This window comes from Rhagoletis pomonella, unplaced genomic scaffold (genome assembly GCF_013731165.1).
Source record: "Rhagoletis pomonella isolate Grant_MI unplaced genomic scaffold, Rhpom_1.0 Rhpom_scaffold_00964, whole genome shotgun sequence".
NCBI lineage: Eukaryota > Metazoa > Arthropoda > Insecta > Diptera > Tephritidae > Rhagoletis > Rhagoletis pomonella.
In genome coordinates, this window is record NW_023459518.1 from 1 (window position 1) to 13,506 (window position 13,506).

The window sequence follows — 13,506 nt, forward strand, 5'->3', positions numbered from 1 at the left end:
ATAATACCGATGCGTGAACCTGTTGCACCCTGTACGTTCGAGCAATCGCCAGCAAGGCGAGCACACAGTGCGCCCACTGAATTACGATCGTCATCAAAGTAGCCGACTTCCTGGCCGATTATCGCCTTGAAAGCATCTTGGCGCAGGCGAGATGTCATTTTCACGCCCGCAGTGCTGAACATGTAAGTTTGTAGAAGTGAGCCAATGCCAGCAATTATACCGATAACGATGAACAGAATAGCAAATAAAATCGATTGTTTGGTGATATAGTCATCATCCGGATCAGATAAGATCTAAAAGTGGAACATAGAAGATTTAAAAATTTGAATTTGTGTAGTCAATATCAGCTCGACTTACGCCAAAGAAGTCACCAAAGAGCACCGCCCATACGGGGAATGTAGCACCGTGCAGCATGGCCGCTATGCAGCCGACCAGAATGTAACGCCACTCAGGCGCATTCATTTTCATCAGCTGTGCAAAAGTGATATTGTGTTTCTCGGCTTTAATCGTCTTCCTTTTCGTCTTCTCTGTGGAAAGAATATTAAAATTAGTTGGTATTTCGTCGCTCGCACGAATCGTTATAGTGCCACTTACTTCGGCTTACCACACTATCGGCATCTGCTTCATCAAAGCTTGAGTCACCCTCGTCGTCGGAATCATCTGGCACAGCCAATTGTTGTTTACGCTGGCGCACAGCATTCGAGGTGTTCGCCAAGGCCTCTTCCTCTTCTTTGCGCTTGGAGATCATCACCAGCTTGCAGTAAAGTCCTTCCGCGCGCATTAGTTCCTCATGCGTACCCTGCTCGGCTACAACACCATCCTTCACGAACACTATCAAGTCGGCATTTGTCACTGTTGAGAGCCGATGTGAAACCACCAGCGTGGTGCGTCCTTGGCTCGCTACATCGAGTGCGTCTTGCACTCGGCGCTCAGATGTGGGATCTAAGGCCGAAGTCGCTTCATCCAAGAGCAGTATCTTCGGGTTACGTATGAGTGCACGTGCAATGGCTATGCGTTGCTTCTGGCCACCGGACATCTGTGCGCCACGTTCACCGACCATAGTGTCGTAACCGTTTGGCAGCTTCACTATGAAGTCGTGGCAATTAGCCATGCGCGCGGCCTGCTCGATTTCCTCTTGCGTTGCAGTGGGTTTACCGTGAAGTATATTTTCGCGTATGGTTGTGGCAAACAGCACTGGTTCCTGCCCGACAACACCAATCTGTGAGCGCAGCCAGCCAACATTGAGTTCGCGTAGATCGCGACCATCCAAACGCACACAGCCGGTGGGTGCATCGTAGAAGCGCTGCAATAGTTGGAGTGTTGTTGACTTGCCACAGCCAGAAGGACCAACCAACGCAACCGTTTGACCTGCTGGCACTTGCAATGAGAAGCCCTTGAGCACCTGTACATCAGGCCGCGCCGGATAATTGAAATGTAAGTTCTCAAAATTTATGTTCCCCACAACTTTTTCCAACTTGGCGCCGCTCTCATTCAACGGATCAATTTCCGATGCGCGATCAATGGTGGAAAAGACATTCTGTGCAGCGCCTTGTGCCGTTGCGAACGACTCTACATGCGGCAGCGAGAAACCCAAATTCTGTGCGCCCATTATTATGCTGAAGAGCACTATAACCAATGAGCCAGCAGTGTACAGCTTTTCGTCCTCATATCGATACTTCAATATCAGTTGTATGCCATACCAAATAGCTACTGCATAGGCAATATAAATAATGAACCACATAAGGCCGGCGCCAATACCGGAGTATAGTCCCTTCTTGCGTCCCATCACATCAGCAGGCACCAACAACTTGGCGAAACGTTCAGTCTCCTTGCGTTCACCACTAAATGCGAAGACGGTTCGTATGCCCGAGAAGACCTCCTCGGCGACCGCACCGGCATTTGAGTAAGCCTTCAGTTCCTTTTGTGTGAATGTGCTTTGGATTTTTGCAACATAGGCAGTAGAAATGATAATAAACGGACAACAGGTGAGTACCACCAATGTTAAAAGCCAACCATAGACAAAAGAGAAAATAATTCCTGTTACGAAGGTCATAATGAGGAAAACGAATATTGCGACTTTTTCGCCGATTCCCTCTTTCATTTTATCCAAGTCTCTATATTTAGGAAAAAAAAAATTATTGAAAATCTGCTGTGTGAGTGGTGTGTCAAACATACTCAGTCATCTTATTGGCGAACGTATTGCCGGAAGACGTGTCATACCAAGACATATCCTGACGTAAAATGGATTCCAAGAAAAGTTTTCGAATTTTTGCTATCTGCATTAAAAAAAAAATATATACGAATTTTATGCTATTCAAATTTCTTTTCACAGATTTATCAATGTTGTACAAACCTGTCTGAGTGCAACTTTATTGAGCATATCGACCGCTAGCGCCAAAAGTATCAACTCCACTACACACCCAACGAGCGTAGCTAATCCATAAGCCAACGCATCCTCCTTGATTGCTAGCATATTCTCCGCATGACTCGCATTCGTACTACATTAGCAAAACAAATAAATAATATTAGCGACATTTGTATTTATGTTAAAAACGATAGCCTTTCCACTTACAGCTTCCTACCGCCGCCGAAGGCACTCAAAATCGGCGCTGGTGTAGACGTGCCAATGCCAACGTTGCGATCTATGAGCAGCGTTGTTAGCTCGGCGTAGATGATTATATTGTATGGTGAACTAAGTGCAGCTAGAGATGCCACAACAGCACCAAAAACTACAAGCAAACGATCCCATAATGTCGCATAGCGAAACTGAAAAAAAATAAGTGTAAAGGAATACATATACATAGTATGTAAATAGATATAGGGAACTATCCGGTGAGCAGGAAAGAAAATAAGTTTCCTCCTGTACATGTTGTTTATCCTTTTTCTGCAGGGAAATCTATTAAAATGCTACATGAAAATGAAAATCTTCAGCCAGTGGCGGATCCAGCGGGGGGTTTTCGGGGTTAAACTACGTGTCAGTCAGTGGCGGACCCACGGTAGGTGTTCTAATACATAGACGCCATATTATACATGGGCGTAGCCAGGTAGGGGCAGGGGGGTGCTCGAGCCCCCCCCTTAACTTTCAAATTTTCCTTATATATATTTAAAATAGTACCCTGAAATGCCAGCTTATCGTTTATTATATCGATAAGTTTCGAAAATATCGATAGCAAATTCAATAAAAATATCGATAAAAATTTCGATAACAAAATCAATAAAAAATATCGATAACAAAACCGGCAAAATATCGATTATTATATCGATGAGTCCCGAGAATTCCGAAAATCTCTAAAATCCGGAAATAGTCCCCAGATTGAGTCTCTGTCTATATCCTTTTCTCTATAATTACCTTTATTTTAATCTTTCTTCCTCTATCTTCATCTCTACTTTTATCGGTATCCTCATACTCATATTTTTCTTTATATTTATATTTATCTTTGTTTTTACTTTTATGTCTTTCATATTCTTCATCTACATATTCCCCTTCACATTTGCTTTTTATAAATATTGCGCCATCTGTTATTCAAAAGCCGAAATACCTACACACACATACTTTTTGTCTCCTTCTCCTACTTCCAGCGCATGGACGTTTTTTAAAGTGATGAGGAAGTGATTTTGTATGGAAAATTATTTATGCCCATATATTTGAATCAAATAAACATACTTAAAAGATATCAACCAATACTTCCCATATACCAAATGAAAGGAAAAATCTTGAATTTTTGGTGCAATTCAGAAACAAAAAAATGTGCTAATTTTTTCAACAATTTTTTGCATTAAAATGCTCAATATTTGTTGAACTTATATAAAATTTGTACACGATAATATTTCTATTGCTCCAAAGAACCTATATCCCGAAAATGAAAGTTTAACCTGCAAATCGTAAGTTGCTAGAACCCCCAAGGCTCAAAATTGACCCCGAAATAAGCCAATAAGAATGTGTCGTTAGGTTTGGAATTATGTCTTTCAAACGCCACACGTTTTTTTCAAATCGCTTTATTAGTTCACGTGCAACAAGCGTTTTCGTAAAGCTCTAAAAATTGCAACTACAACATTTGAGCATAGCCTCCATATCGAAACGTAAGACATATTCTACGTCAAAATATGTACTACCGCTATGACAATAGGGGAAACTGCCTGGCTGACGAGTTCGTAAGAAAGGGTACCCAGGGGAGCGGGTGGGACCCCCAAAACCCCTACCTGGGTTCGCCCCTGGCTCAACCTATTAAATATATGTTTTTTTTTATCGGTGTAACAAATATAATCACAAAATCAGATAACCCAAATAGGTTGAAAAGGCTGTATTCATTCGTATTCGGAATGCAGTTGCAATCATAATCGATATATGAAACCCGATAGTTACTATGACGAAGAATGTGAAGCATATCGCACACCGTCTTCAAAAGAGTCACAACTCAAAATTTGGCATTTTTGAGATTATGCGCTAAAAATGCATAAAGAGCTTTTATTTACCTTTCAGCAAAAGCTGGAGCAAATTTTTGTTATAATTTGTTAAAAAAAACCCAAGGTAAAGTCGCCCTTGCCCATATGATTATCATATGCTAAGAAATAGTTTTTCGCATTTTCTGACAAACGTGTTATTTTGAGTTGTGACTCTTTTGAAGACGGTGTGCGATATCTTCAAGAAGGTCAGAATACGAGGAAATATTTATATACATACATAGATCCTACTTTTTTGTCCACCCGAAAGAATTTTAAATATTCTTTAAACATTTTTCAAGTTTGAAATGCAACCATTGACCCCAGCTGGCAGTGAAAATTGCAAGTTTCTGCAAATTTACGTTCGTGTAAAATGTTGCAAGCATCTCTCGATGAGAGAAAATCTTCAAATTCATAGGAATTTCGCTGCTGAATGAACCTTACTGTACTGGATAGGTGAAAGCACCTACTGTACCTCTTTTACGTTGACATCAATGACCAAATAAATTTAAAAAAAATTCCTTAACATTTTTATTTCGCTTCATAGTTTCTTTTTAGACAGAACACTCACCAGCTCTAAATATGGGTATCTTATTTGTGAATCGCTCGTGCCGCTGAAAATAAACCAATAATTACATATTAGGAATATGGAACTATGTATGTGGTCGTGTTTGTAAAAAATTTAGCTTACTTCTGTGTTTTAGCCTCAAAGTCTTTTGGTCCTGGTAGAGTATCCGATTTCTGGAAATTATCAGCTGGCTCTGGGCGGCCTTGCATTGCAACATTGTAGCTACCATTAACCATGGTTGGACAATTGCCTAGCCTCAGAGTATTCTAGTAACCGTAGTATTTGGTTTTTAAGTGAAACTGAAATCAAAAACAAAAACATTAACGAGGAACCAGTATTTTTTTAATTCTATTTTGAGCAATATGCGAGATAAGTAAACAATTAAATAATATTATTTTTTATTAAGAATTTTATTCTTGCGCAGCTTCGTCAAATTGGGAAGTGATAGGGAAGTGTTGCGAAGATTTTTAAGTATGATAAATGGGCTATCTATTAATGTTATATACATGTATGTATGAATATATATATGTATGTGTATACCCTGTTGGAAAATAGTTGACTGATGAAAATGTCATCAATGAAGTCGTTAATACCATTTTACTTGAATTGACTACCAAAAATACCTGCTTGGAAATGGTAGTCACTAAAAGCCAGCGTTCGCAAAAGAGTACGAGTCAAAGAGGAAGACATTAAGTAGAACAGAAAAGGGAGAAACCCAGTCTGCAATGCATAGTCAATGGGTGTCATCATGGTTCAGTTATGCATACTTGGCATTGCATGAGAGAGAGTCAAATAGGGAAGCGTGTAAGCGGTTACCCAGCGCACAGCATTACATTTGCAGAAGTCTGTTGGTTTTTGATTTCCTAAGTAAAAATGACATTCTATGCAGTGCAGTGCAAAGTATGCATAACTGAGCTATCATGCTGGACGCCATGTCTGAAGAGAAGAATTGGCAAAACTCACACTTGCTTGAAAAAGTCATTGATGACTTTTTGGAAATGCCAGCTGCTTTCGGCTTGTACGAAATCAGGCGTGGGTAGGGATGCTAACGATACATCGATGTATCGGCAAAAAAAAAAAAACATCCATGTTTTAACCGATGTTTTCAACGCTTAAATATCGTTGCATCGATGTTCTTAACATCGAAAGTTTGGGAATTAATTTTTGACATTAGATATAAAATTACAGATGAACAATTAAATTCGACATCGATTTTTTGTAATCTGATATATCGACATCGAAAATATCAATGGTTTTTCTGCCAATATGGCAACCCTAGGCGTAGGTTTCCAACTGGGTATGCTTATTCTTAATAGTATCCTAACATACATATGTATGTATGTCGGTATGTATGTACATTTGTATGTCTATCTCTCTGTATATGTGTAAGCTTGCTTTTGACACGTAGTAGCTTGCTCAGTGCTTGCTCAGACACGTAGTATATCAATTGTAAACTTGTGAAGTGTAAATAATTTCTTAATTGCTTGAACTCGGTGATAACGAATTTCGAAGTAATGCACTCGCATCCCGGTGTAGGTATACATTTGTACATTTATACTTACCTACATATATACATACAAAGTAATATAAGAACAATAAAAAATAGATCATTTATACACATTTAGTGACATTTATCTGTCAAACAACAATTGTACTGCATTATTATTTGCGCAGATCTATTCATAAACACGCTATTTGATTTGAAAAACAAATATGTAGATGCGCTTTAAAACCATTTGGTATTTATTTATGCACTTTGAAAATGCTACATGTAAAGTCTGGGTTGTGTTCTGCTGTATGAACAGCAAACACCACCCGCCAATAAAATGCACTAAATGTTTATGGTCAATTACTGGGCATATAAACTTACATAGTTAATACTAAAGATAGCTCTAGGTGTTCCTTCATGTTTATATAACTTCGATAAGAATTTCATAAAAACATACAGAACCAAATGGGGATTTGGTGCGCGGCTTAAGCGAGTTTTTGCTTACTCATGCATGTACCTACCAACATATTCACATATGAAGATTCTTATATACAATTCATCGTATTTACTGTTGGACCATTTATAAACTACTATATACATAAGTAATTAGTTGGGTTCCTCCAAAAAAAGGATGTGCCAAAAATTACCCTGGAAAACACACATGGCTGTAAGAACATTGATGATATATCTAGGTTCATAGGAGGAAAAATTTGGGGTTGCTCTCCAAAAGTACTAAGATTAGTCTATACGGCGATAGTGCGATCTATGATAACTTTTAGAGCAATCTTCATAAAGGCACTCACTAAGATACAAAAGCGATAAGAGCTTGTCCAAAACTATTATTGAAAGTTCTTCAAGAATCTAAATCATAACCCATTTCATATTCATAGCCAGGCGCAGACGAAAGGAAAAAATGGGGTTATGAGCCGAAGGATGATCGAAGCAGAGCATTAGGTTGGTATATCCGAAACATATAAGATAAACCAACATACAGATATTTCTACAGAGCTCGTTCATTGACTGAGGAAGTACCGGAATTGAGGTACATATTTGGGTCCGGGGCACAGTGCAGCTTTAGTGGGCAAAAATCGAAAATACAATACAATACAATATGAACATATTTGGTATTTGTGTGAAGGTAATTTATGCACTAAAAATAATTTAGCCGAAATTTTCCTTTAAAATAAATTATATACCGCCAGAAAAGACAACCCAAAGAAATGTTTTTTTTTTATTGAAAAAAAAAACCGAAAAATATGACCTGCCCAACCGGGGATGAAGTATCTTTTGCTGGTATTACCGACTTCCAGTTTCGACCGGAGGTGGGTTAAACTTTTGTTTTACTACAGATTCTGATTCTGAGGAAAAAACTTTTTGGTTTTTGTTTAAAACTTTTTTGTGGGAAGTGGCCGTTTAACCCTTTAAATGACCTTCGAACTTAAACTTGTCCTGGACTTCTGAAATGAGTGAAAATGTTTTTTTAAAAAACAAAAAAATATGAATTACTAAGAGGAGGATGCTCTATATGTTGGTCTTATTGCCGACTCCCGGTTTCGACCGCAAGAAGATTTAAATGACCGGAAGTTCATTTTTTAAATGAGATATACATGCTTTTACCACAGTTTTGCGTTCTGCGGATAAAATACATAGAGCTGATTTGGTAGGTCATAAAAAATATTTCCCTACATTTTAGACGGGGGTTGAGGGGTGGTGTAGGACACTCTGTATAGTAGAGAACTAGGTTAGGTTGAAGTGGCTTCCAGGTTCAGACGACGCCAGTACACTTAGGCCCAATCAGGCCCATTGTGAATCCATATGGCCAATGGCCAATGACATATCGCCTCTATTGAGAGTGAGACTTTCTCTCGATCTCCATATATTCCATTTTGACCATGTAAGCTTCCTTGAATTACAGTTTTCAGTGCGCTCCCATCTGGTGGGGCTGCTTTTTCAAGCAAGTGTTCTCTTAATAAGAGCTTGCAGGAAGCGAGTCGCATACCCATCCTCTTCCAGGATGGAAAAAGTAGAGAGGAAGTACCCCCCTTGCAAGCTCGTCTGCCTTCTCATTTCCTGGTATGTCACTGTGCTCCTGTACCCATACCAACTGCTCTGCCATCACGCTAAGTGATTTGTGGCAGTTGACAACTGTTTCCGAATTAATGGTGACAGCGTAAAGTGCCATAAGGGCCGCCTGACTATCTGAGTATATATATCTATTATTACTGGCGATAACAGCTACATTTAGGCTGTCAATGGCTTCTTGTATGGCTGCCAGTTTGGCTTGAAAGACGCCACAGTGGCTCCTACCCTGTTTTCTAGTTTGGAGCCGTCCGTATAGAATCTTATGGCATTTTCAGATCCTGGAACTCCTTCGATCCATGATTCTCTGCTAGGCTATAACCTTTAGTGAACGTGAGCATTGGTACACAATAGTCCGTTGTGCTCGGTAAATGGTTGTCGGTTGATAAGAGCCGCTTTCCAGCTTCTAAGATCCTGTAGTCTTAGGGCAACTATCACAGCGTATTGCCTTCCCATAATATCTATGGGTATGATGTTTAGAATCGTATTCACACAAAATTCTGAGATAGGGATGCTTTCTTGAATCAAGTTCGGAAGTAGGGAGTTATTGAAAAGTTTTCTGGGATAAGGCGCTTTCAATCTGGCTAGGTCGATCTTCCACTCAGGTATCGATATATTTTTCTTCAGAAAATGATTTTAATGAAAATTAGAAAATGTTCTATCTCTCAACTTGGCAGCTAATATTTTTAATTCAATAAAACTATGTATTCATAATTGCCGCATCAATGTTACCGACACTGACACACAAATAGACAAATGTCGAAAAATTTGTTGAAACTTTACTTCTACAATAAATACCGGTGATTTTAAAAATTAGATCGTTTTTGTACCGGTAAACAATTTCCAAAAATTCGGATTTTTATTAACAGTTCCCAATTTTGAGAAAAGCGGAGGCGTTAGCGCCCATATTTATACTTTCAACTTTTTTGTAATGGTTACCAATTTTGAAAAATCCAAAAATTTAGTGCCGGCTACCAAAGGATACAAAATAACTAAGTCTGGTGCGGAGATGCACAGTGGTTCGGATAGCAGATCTAGCTGGACGTAAGTCAAAATTTTTTTGTTTTTAAAATACTTAATGGTACTTGGAATACATTCCTGACAATACATTCAAATAGAAATTGCATTTATTAAAGCATTAACATATGAAAACAAACAAAAAAGGTAAGTCAACGCCGCCAAATTTGAGAATTCTATTTTAAAGGCTGAAATTTAACTTAAAAGATTGCTAATTTCACTCACAGATATTTGTATAATTACAAATTGACTTTATAAACAAAAAATTACACTTATTCCGCTATAGATTCAGAGGTCATAACGCAATTTATGTCCACACTGGTATAAGCAAATTTATTCTGAAAAATCATCATTTTGATTAATTTGTGTGTTAAAACAGAAAAATACTGGGAGTTATAAAAACTTTGGTTATTTAAGAGTTAAAAAAAATAGTAACTCGCGAATTTTCTGCTTTCTGAAATTAAAAAATTATACAACAGGCATGCAAATCTTTAAGCGCTGTTATAAATTTTTTTCTGAAATTTATTTGTGTTTCCTGCTGTGATCTTAAATTTTAGTCATGGTAAAGAAAATCTTAAAAAGTGAGTTGTTTAACATTTGGAGAAGTGTTGCTGAAACTTCTAAAAGACAACAAGGTCCGTGATTATGTGATTAGTAAATTGAAAGAAATATCTGATGAAAATGCTCGTTCCGAAGTAAATAAAGTAAATTAAGTAAATGACTTTAGATTCGTAATCAGCAACCCAGAAAACCCCCAGATACCCAGTTACATAGAAATCTACCGATTTTTTTTTAATTTTCGTCCGCCATATTGGATCCTCCATTTTGAATTTTTGGTAAATGACTTTAGATATGTTATCAGCGACCCAGAAAACCCCCAGATACCCAGTTTCATAGAAATCTACCGATTTTTTTAATTTTCGTCCGCCATATTGGATCCGCCATTTTGAATTTTTGAAAAGTGACTTCAGATTCGTAATCAGCGACCCAAAAATCCCCTAGGTAAGAAGTGGTGTAAAGATCCATCAACGAGAATTTGTTTAAATAGTTTCGTCCAGCTAGATTTGCGATCCGAACCACTGTGAGATGTGGGGATCTCCGAAATAGCAGCTATAACTTCTACCCCGTAGACTTTATTGCTATTCCCATTTTTCCTAACAAACAAATCGTGGTATAAAGTTCAATAACTCAATTATTAAAAGAAGTATAAAAAACATATTTTAATGGCCTTAATCTGATTGGAATTCTTTTGATTTGTTGACTAAGTTTATTCATATCTTATTGAATTATTTTATCAAATAAAAAAAATGAATTAAATTACAAAACCACTTCTAGGGAAGTTCGATTTTTTTACATATGAACAGTAAGTGTTTCCAAAACTCCGCCACATAATATTTCAATTACACAATTTCAATTCAATTTCACAATACTTCAGACTACATTATTTCGCAATTGTTTGAAGAATTTGCCGTACTCAGATGTGTCTTATCAACAAATTATTTTGCACATGCGTACAATTTACCACTCCTACTTCTAGACTCACTCCTCTAAATTACTTTTGTTAATAGTTAATTGATGTGTACTTAAATTATAAGTACTCTACTTATTACACAAAACTTTTCACTTACATATGTACATACATATATAGAAAAGCAATCGATATAAAATTTAGAAAAGTTATAGCTAGTAAATTATTATTTTTTAATTTTAGAACGTTATCAAAACTTTATCACATCAAGTACCTACGAGTATTTCAATTTCCGCGCAACTTCTATATTTATTATTTTATTTGCACCAACGCGTGTGTGTCCATTACAACGTCCCGAAGTCAACTGAAGGCTCCATACAATTGGGGCTGAATAAAATATTGGCAAGCCTTGCAGCTAATTTTAACGAATATACTCGGGGAAAAAGACGCAGCACCAGTAGCACAGATAGCAATAAGATCATATAGCCATGCTCGTATTTTCTTTACTTACTAATTTAATAAATTTGCTCTTGTTAACATTTTCGCGTTTCATCCAAATGTATGCATTACGGCCATAAACAAACTTATCACCACCATATCTACTATATGCTATACACATGTATGTATGTACATACATATGTGTCTAATACATATTTAATAATAATCCATATACACTTAGGTCTTTTTTTATGCGGTACATGCGTTCCTCAGAAAGCCACCTAAAAAAAAATCCGCACTTTCATACAAAAACAGGGTATGCGTTCCAGCATTTTCAAAATCCGCATAAATTCAGATACTCCATATAAAAGAAATTGAGAGGCCAAATCGACATTTCATTCTGATGAAAAGCTGCTAGTTTCTGCTGGAAAAATTTTTGCCAGCAGCCATTTGCCAGCAAGAAAAACAGCTGATCAAAGTCAACTGTTTTCTATTTATGAAAATATTTAAATTTATTTCAGGTTTAGATTTAGATTTAGATTTATTATTATAATTTTTAAGTTTGAAATAACTTATTAGAACTGCAAATGTATCGGTAGAAAGCAAATACTCATTTACTCATGTTGCTTTAGAAGTACTTCTAATTTATATTCTTTTCATATTTTCTGTTTTATGCTTTTGTACGTAAAGAAAATTTCGATCAGCTGTACTAAAAACTTGCAAGTTTTTGCTAGTTTTGCGTTCGTGAACTTTTGCTAACATTTCTCTCTTTGAGAGAGAACTGATAAAAATTCATTAGAATTTTCCGCTGAGAGATGTTTGCTGGAAGAATACGCGAATACACCTAATATTAAGCAAAAAAAAAAAACTATTTCTTCCCTTCAACACTTACATATATTCCATGTAAACCTGAACATTAATGAAATGAATAGAATTTTATCTGCATTTTAACCAAAAACAAAGAAAAAATACCACAATGAAAACATTAGTCATATAAGAAAAAATGGTTTGAAAACCGCATTAATTCAAATCCGCGTAAAAAACGCATAAAAGGAGACTTAAGTGTACTTGTAACCGTGTAAAGGAAATGAACTCCAATAGAAGATAGATATCAAATGGGGGACTGAGCGTTTTCAGGTGTTGACAACGACCAACATATCGTCGTTTAAAGTACAAAAACCGCGTATCAAGATAACGCAAAACCGCGTATGTGAATTATTTTCTAGATAGTAAAAACACTCATTGTTCAAAATGGCTGTATTTCAGGACTAATGGATAAGGATTGAGCGAAGAGCTTGTGTGAGCAAATCCAATTTTTGGCAGAAAATGGCAGTTACCTTCTACAGCTTCTGCTAAAAAAGCTTTGTTAAGACACAAATGTCGAGTGGGGACCGGAAATTTCCACTGTTAAACCATACCTGTCTTGCCGAATTTCTTACCATCGCTGTCTTAACATCAGCTGTCATTTCGTTTTTTGACAACTCAGTTTTCATTTTACCGCGCCATCGACATTGGGTACAGATCGATCCAAGTCGAATTTATACAAGGTGGTGTTATTGGCGAATTTAGGTTTTCGCCGCAGTACTTATTAATGTCAAAATAGTGTGTTTGTTGCTATATGAATTCGCCTTGTTTACAACAAATACATCATTTTGACTTAATTAGTACCTCGGCGAAAATCTAAATTCGCCATCAACACCACCTTGTATAAATTCGCCTTGGATCTGTCTGATTGGCTTGATGCCACTTCGCCAAGTGCGTCTCTTCTTTGTGAAGTCACATCAGTAGCCCACACTAAATATAAACGGATCAAGCTGCAATGGGTTGTCCACTAGGGTGGTTCTTAAATACAAGCGGGGGGAAAAAAGTTTAAAATGTTAGGCTCTCACCCCCTAGGATTTTTCTAAATCGAAACAAAGATTACCAGTATTCTTTTGTTAAAAAAATTATATTTAGAGCTACTTCAAAACCGATGAAGTTTTCCATGCATTTGGTATGGGAAAAAAC

At 37.2% G+C, this 13,506-nt stretch overlaps 1 protein-coding gene across 1 annotated transcript; it reads right to left on the reverse strand.

Moving 5' to 3' along the window:
- Nucleotides 1-5: 5 nt before the first annotated feature.
- LOC118751756 (multidrug resistance protein homolog 49-like) lies at nt 6-11,542 on the reverse strand (the record flags this gene model as incomplete). Its single annotated transcript, XM_036486572.1, has 9 exons — nt 11,336-11,542; nt 5,132-5,307; nt 5,012-5,054; nt 2,573-2,766; nt 2,354-2,498; nt 2,176-2,276; nt 595-2,114; nt 358-527; nt 6-293 (listed from the first exon to the last, which is right to left on the reverse strand). Coding segments are annotated over exons 2-9 (2,574 nt in total), but the record flags the coding sequence as incomplete, so codon positions are not given.
- Nucleotides 11,543-13,506: the final 1,964 nt, after the last annotated feature.